We start from the raw sequence: 7,204 nt of genomic DNA on the forward strand, positions 1-7,204 counted from the left end.
TATTAAATGGCCTTTTTGTGATTTCTTCATTGACACAATTATTCAACCCCTTTACGACTACCACTCCTAAGAACAGAGGTTCATTCCAGTGTTTTCCATCAGGTATTGAAAACATCTGTGGATGTCAACAAGCAGCAATCAAGCATGATAAGCACCAATTAGGCAGATTTAAAAGGACTGTGATACTCAGCTCCTTCTAGACATCTACTGGTGTGATTCCAAGCATGGTGAAGGCAAGAGAATGGTCCCAGAAGACAAGAGAAGAGGTTATTGCTCTTCACAAGAATGGCAATGGATATAAAAAGATTGCGAAGTTGTTAAATATTCCAAGAGACACTATCGGAAGTATCATTCGCAAGTTCAAGTTAAAGGGCACAGTGGAAACGTTACCTGGTCGTGGCAGAAAGAAGATCCTGACCGCGACTGCTGTGCGCTACCTGAAGCGTAATGTGGAGAAAAATCCCCGCGTGACTGCTAAGGAACTGAAAAAAGACCTGTCAGATGTGGGCACTGAAGTTTCAGCTCAGACAATATGGCGCGCACTGCATAACGAAGACCTCCATGCCAGAACGCCCAGACGCACCCCCTTGCTGACTCCAAAGAACAAGAAAAGTCGACTGCAGTATGCCAAAAGTCATGTGGACAAGCCACAAAGGTTTTGGGACAGTGTACTGTGGTCAGATGAAACTAAATTAGAACTGTTTGGGACAATGGACCAGCGCTATGTTTGGAGAAGGAAGAACCAGGCTTATGAACAAAAGAACACCTTGCCTACTGTGAAGCATGGCGGGGGGTCAATTATGCTTTGGGACTGTTTTGCTTCTAATGGTACAGGAAAGCTTCAACGTGTGCAGGGTACCATGAATTCCCTTCAGTACCAGGAGATCTTGGAGGAAAATGTGATGGAGTCAGTCACAAACCTGCGGCTTGGGAGACGTTGGACCTTCCAACAGGACAATGATCCGAAGCACACATCCAAGTCCACTAGAGCATGGTTGAACATGAAAGGCTGGAACATTCTAGAGTGGCCATCGCAATCACCAGACTTAAATCCAATTGAGAACCTCTGGTGGGACCTAAAGAAGGCAGTTGCAGTGCGCAAGCCTAAGAATGTGACTGAACTGGAGGCTTTTGCCCATGAAGAATGGGCTAAGATACCCATAGGTCGCTGCAAGACACTTGTGTCAAGCTATGCTTCACGCTTGAAAGCTGTCATAACTGGAAAAGGATGTTGTACTAAGTACTAAAAAATAATGGCACTAGGGGGTTGAATAAAACTGATAATGATGTGAGCACAGTAAAGACATTTGTGGTTATTCCATCATAAATATTATGTTATGTTTGTCTAATTTATAAGTGCCTCTTTGATATAATTGTAAATAAGATGACTGAAATGATCAAAATCAATGTCAAACTGGCCAAAACACTTTATTTCAGTGGGGGTTGAATAAATTTGATCACAACTGTACAACCGATGGATTGGCTGAATATGCTGCGGTGTGCGGCGATTAGATTATTTAAAAAATAAATTAATAATAATAATATTCAAGCGTGAGAAATTCCATGTGTGGCGTGAGAGCGTGTGAAATCGCTAAATATGCTTGAGTCTCACGCTCAAAGCGTGCATATGACCTGCATATGACTAAGGTCAGCACGTGATTATGCAGGTTTCCCACTGACTGTAAGTCACATTTATCTGCTCTCTGTCTTAATAATCACTTTTTTGTGTTATGTTGGCCGGGAGCTGGTTGCAGAGAGTATGTTTTCAGGGTTGCCAACGCTGACGCATTGAGCATGAGACACACGCATTTGACCGTTTTCACACGCTCTCACGGCACACTTCCGATATCTCACATCCGAAAAAAAAAATTCTTGTTTATTTATCTGATCCATATCTATGATTCAATGAGTTACTAGTTCGCTCTGGCGCCAACCACCCGCGATCGATAGATTGCGATATAACACTTAATCTGTGTCCATTTTACGTTCACCCCCCCCCCCCATCCCCCGTCAACAACTTACGTCCCCCCCCCCCCCCCCCGCCTGTGTTTTTAACGCATTGTAAACTGGGGTGCCTTAAAATTTTGCATGCATATAAAGGGTGCCACAACTGAAAAAAGGTTGAGAAACACTGCCTTAGATAACAGTAGCCTATGTATTTAAATCCACGTAAAGACCTTTTTGAATGTTATTTTGTTCCATTCACTTTTCGTCTCACAATATAACACTCGTTTTCAATGAACTAAATTTTACATTCACTATAGTGAAGAAAATGAGTCTAATAATCTAATATCTAGTCAAGTCAACTCAAATTTATATATATATATATATATATATATATATATATATATATATATATATATATATATATATATATATAGTGTATACGTATGTTATATGTGTAGGATCACTCACGTTTAAATAATTGGCGCTTGTGGTTACCAGTAAACGCATCAAACAGCTCTTTAAATGAGTATATGGGTGGCTCTTAAACGAGCCATAACGTTTACCTCTTAATCCCGCCCCAGCCATTTCTGCCTTCAATTTTCAAACAAAAACTATAATAGAGCCTCAAAACCTCCTGATTAGTTATGCTTACAAAAGGAATTTCTATTTTATCATTTTATTATACTAAAATTCTTTGGATGAGGTTCTAAACTAGTTAGGTCATAACGTTGGTTATTATTGCATTATTTCGTCATAAAGCGTCTTCATTTATTCAATATGTCCATTCATTTAAATGTTTTAGGATTCAGAGACTACAACGTGCATTTTAAAATTGTTGTAGGTCACGGCAAAGTCAGACAATAAAAAAAAATAAAAAATAAAGTTTAAAAAATAAAGAATTAGTTGGTGAATTAACAGACGAAATAAATAGAATTAAGGATCTAAGAGTTTTAACGAAATCAGACAACCACATGTGGGCTATTTTTAAAAAACAAATAACTGCTTTCTTTAAAAGGAAATGCAAAGATCTTAACATTCAAAAAAATGAAAAATATTACTCATTGATTTCAAAATACATAGAACTCCAGACTAAACAGATTAGAGATGAAGAAGAAGAGGAGGAATTATACAAAATCAAATCAGAAATAACGCAGATAAATGATGATCTTACTTTAAATATTCAAATACAAGCCGGTGTAGATACAATTCACTCAGGAAATTTACAAACCATCATCAAACAGTTACAAAAACGCAAAGAAAGTAAGTATATAAAAGGCATTAAGGATGATTTAGGTAATGTGATAACTGATGAAAATGATAAACGGAACTTAATAGCTAAGACATGTCGTGAAGGTTCGACTAGGGTTAACGTCGATGATCATGACATTTTGAAATTTTTAAGCAATTGTAAAATAACACCAAGCATAAACGATGATGGTCTGACAAACCCAATCACCATTAAAGAAGTTTTAACTGCTATATCTGAGTTAAACGTAGGGAAAAGCCCTGGCCCAGATGGCCTTCCATCAGAATTTTATAAATTATGCAGCTCAAACATCGCCGACTTATTGGTTAAAATGTATAACGAAGGTATCAAAACAGGAGAGATGCAAAAAGATTTTTATCATTCTGTTGTCTCCTTGATCTTTAAGAAGGGAAATGAGAATGATTTGGACAACTGGAGACAAATAAGTGTAATGAATATTGATTATAAGATTTTAGCAAAAATTGTGATGAACAGAATGACTAAAACATTACAGAATATAATAGATAGTGAACAAACATGTGCAATTAAAGGAAGATTCATGTGGGATAATCTTGGTATGTTAAGGGAATTGATTACAAACAATATTGGAAGAGAGTTTTTTATTGTTGCCTTAGACCAAAAGAAAGCTTTTGATTTTATATCAAGAGAATATCTGTGGTGTGTGTTAAAATATTATGGCTTTCCTGACAAATTTATTAACATTATTAGATTGCTGTACATGAGATCCAATGTTCAGATTAATGTGAATGGGATTTTAACTGAAGGATTTGAGGTACAGAGAGGGGTTAAACAGGGCTGCCCTTTAAGCGCAGCTCTGTATGTTATTGCAATCAGTCCTCTTTTAAACATTATTAAAAATGATAATAGGCTCCAAGGCGCCCGAACTGCCTCTAACCAAATAATAAAGGTCTCTGCCTATGCAGATGACGTGACTATATTCATCAAAAACCAAACAGAATTAGAGGTGATTAAACAGCTTTTTAAAGAATATGAAAGTGTCTCAGGAGCCAAACTCAATTCAAACAAGACTGAAGTTGTGTGGATGGGTAAAAATCCAGCTCCTCCTTTAGATATGGAGTGCAAAAAAGAGATTAAAATTTTAGGTATAATATTAACAAACGGAAAGTGTGCTGAAGAAAACTGGAAACAGAAAGAAATTGAAGTCCAGAACGAAATTGACTTGTGGAAAGTATCAAATTTTAAAAGTAGAATAAAAATAATTAAAACCTTTGTGCTCTCAAAATTGTTGTTTTTAGCCACTGTCTTTCCACCAGATAAAAAAACCATTAACAGATTGAACAAAATGTGCGTCAGATTTATCTGGGGCTCAAACAGAGAGGTCACAAAGAGAGAACTATTGTTTAAACCTATTGAGAAAGGAGGCCTGAACGCAATGGAAATGGGAAACAAATTAACGATAGCCTTTTGTAAAAATGTGGCACAGGCTATAGATAGACGCGCAGATTGGGTAGGTGACAGAAAAGACTGGACTAAAAAACGAGGGAGAGGGAGACACAAAATACCTGATTTTAAGCTTTTATATGGTGACTTTATATCAAAACACTCTGAAACCAACATAGACTGGCTAAATATGACAAACAAAGTAATCTATAACAAAATCATAGCAAAAGAATACGGGGGTAATTTTTGTTTTAAATACCTTACACCTAACGAAATGGATGTAGGGATAAAAAACCTCAGATGTAAAGATCTCTCAGAAAATATGAGAGACGTAATGTGGTTGATTGGTGTGGGTAGATTATCAGTCAGGTGCGTTGTGAAATGGAGTTGCTACGTTACCACCAAACTGTGCCCTATAAATGGATGTAACAACGATGAGACTGTTGAGCACCTTTTGCTATATTGTCCCCGCTCAGCAGAGATATGGCAATACATGAAAGAAATCGGGATTAATATTACCATAAACGAAAAAGCTGTCATGCATGGCATATTCATAGAAACACTTCCAAAAAAAGTTCACAACCTGTTTTGGCTAACAATCTGCATAATAAACAATAAAATTTGGAAAACAAGATGCAAAATGATAATAAACCAGTGCCATATCTCTGCTGAGACGGTTTTTAAACAGATAAAAATCGAATTGAGGAGACAACGGACGGTCGATAGAAGGACAATTAACACACTGCCATGGGACATTTTGGATTTTTGATAGTGAGTAATTGAATGTAAAGGAAAAAAAAAAAAAAAAAAAAAAAAAAAAAAAAAGGATGTATGTGTGTATTTTGTTTATTGGTGTATATTCCCACATGTTTTTTTTTTTTTTGAATAGCTGTTGAAAATCAATAATAAAGATTCAGTAAAAAGCAAAGTCAGACATTGTGTGTGATAAATTGTGTAGAAATTATATGGGGAAATAACAAGTAACAAGAGTTCATGTAGCCTATAAAATGAAATAGTTTAATGTGTATGCTGTGTTTTAATAGTATGTTTGACATTATGAATCTTGCAATGATTGTGTATTGACCCTTCCATAATTTTTATAAAAGTACATTCAAAAAGCAAAGTCGGACAAAACGTTATCTGTGCGCGTTTAAGTAATTGACGCTTGTGGTTACCAGTAAACGCATGAAACAGCTCTTTAAATGAGTATATGGGTGGCTCTTAAAAGAGCCGTTGGTTTCGTGTCGAGTTGAGCGTTTAACCTCCGAATCCGTACAGAGTGCGTCCTTGGCGTTTCAGAGCATAAACCACATCCATAGCGGTGACGGTCTTTCTCTTGGCATGTTCGGTGTAGGTAACCGCGTCCCTGATAACGTTCTCCAGGAACACTTTGAGCACACCACGGGTCTCCTCGTAAATCAGACCGGAGATACGCTTGACACCGCCACGACGAGCCAGACGGCGAATGGCGGGTTTAGTAATGCCCTGGATGTTGTCACGGAGAACCTTGCGATGACGCTTAGCGCCTCCTTTCCCAAGACCTTTACCACCCTTCCCTCTTCCAGACATCGCTAAACGTTTCTTTCACTACTCACAGAAAAGTGAAACAATTAATCTGCAAAACCCAGCGCGCATCTGTTATACTTCTCTACAGGACCTGCTTGAAGACACTAGAGCACTGGAGGAGGCGGAGCTAAATGCCACGTTCCTCCAAAGCCTCCAGCACCACATTTAGATGAACTGGAACAAGGACTCCACGCTAAGTCATAAAAGTACAATTTTACAATTTGAGATAGTTTAGGCAAGCACAACAAGCAGCAAAGAGAAGGGAAAAGAGAAAGCAAAGAAAGACAACAGCCGGCCTACAACTCTTACTGTTACTACTACTGCTAATAACAAGAATAAGACTTGGCATAGAAGTACACTATATTGCCAAAAGTATTCGCTCACCCATCCAAATGATCAGGATGAGGTATTTCAATCACTTCCTTGGCCACAGGGGTATAAAATTAAGCACCTTTGCATGCAGACTGTTTTTACAAAGTATTTGTGAAATAATGGGTTGTTCAATTAATCCAGCATGAAATTGTAATAGGATGCCACCTGTGCAACAAATCCAGTCCTGAAATGTCCTTGCTCCAAAATATTCTGCAGTCAACTGTCAGCTGTATTATAAGAAGATTGAAGTGTTTGTGAACCACAGCAACTCAGTCACTAAGTAGTAGGCCAGGTGAACTGATGGAGCAGGTTCAGCGGATGCTGAAGCACATTGTGTAAAGAGGACATCCAAAATGCATGTGGCCTTCAGATTAACTCAAGAACAGTGTGCAGAGACCTTCATGGAATGGGGTTCCATGGCTGAGCAGCTGCATCCAAGCCATACATCACCAAGTGCAATGCAAATCATCAGATGCAGTGGTGTAAAGCACTCCACCTCTGTACTCAAAAGCAGTCGAGGCGTGTTCTCTGGAGTGACAAATCACGTTTCTCTATCACGTTTCTGGCAATCTTATGGACCAGGCCTTCTGCTCCAACATCAGTATATGACCTCACAAGTGCGCTTCTGGAAGAATGATCAAAATCTCCATG

The 7,204-nt window shown here is 38.1% G+C and overlaps 1 protein-coding gene across 1 annotated transcript; it reads right to left on the reverse strand.

The window, feature by feature from the left end:
• Positions 1 to 5,872: 5,872 nt before the first annotated feature.
• LOC143481224 (histone H4) lies at positions 5,873 to 6,190 on the reverse strand. Its single transcript, XM_076979166.1, has one exon. The coding sequence runs from the start codon at positions 6,182 to 6,184 to the stop codon at positions 5,873 to 5,875; it is 312 nt and encodes a 103-aa protein (XP_076835281.1). The 5' UTR covers positions 6,185 to 6,190.
• Positions 6,191 to 7,204: the final 1,014 nt, after the last annotated feature.

The sequence above is a fragment of the Brachyhypopomus gauderio genome, chromosome 17, assembly GCF_052324685.1.
Source record: "Brachyhypopomus gauderio isolate BG-103 chromosome 17, BGAUD_0.2, whole genome shotgun sequence".
In the NCBI taxonomy this organism is placed as follows: Eukaryota; Metazoa; Chordata; class Actinopteri; order Gymnotiformes; family Hypopomidae; genus Brachyhypopomus; species Brachyhypopomus gauderio.

Coding starts and splice junctions, on each gene's coding strand:
- LOC143481224 (XM_076979166.1), bottom strand. CDS start 6,184: ATGTCTGGAAGAGGGAAGGGTGGTAAAGGTCTTGGGAAAGGAGGCGCT.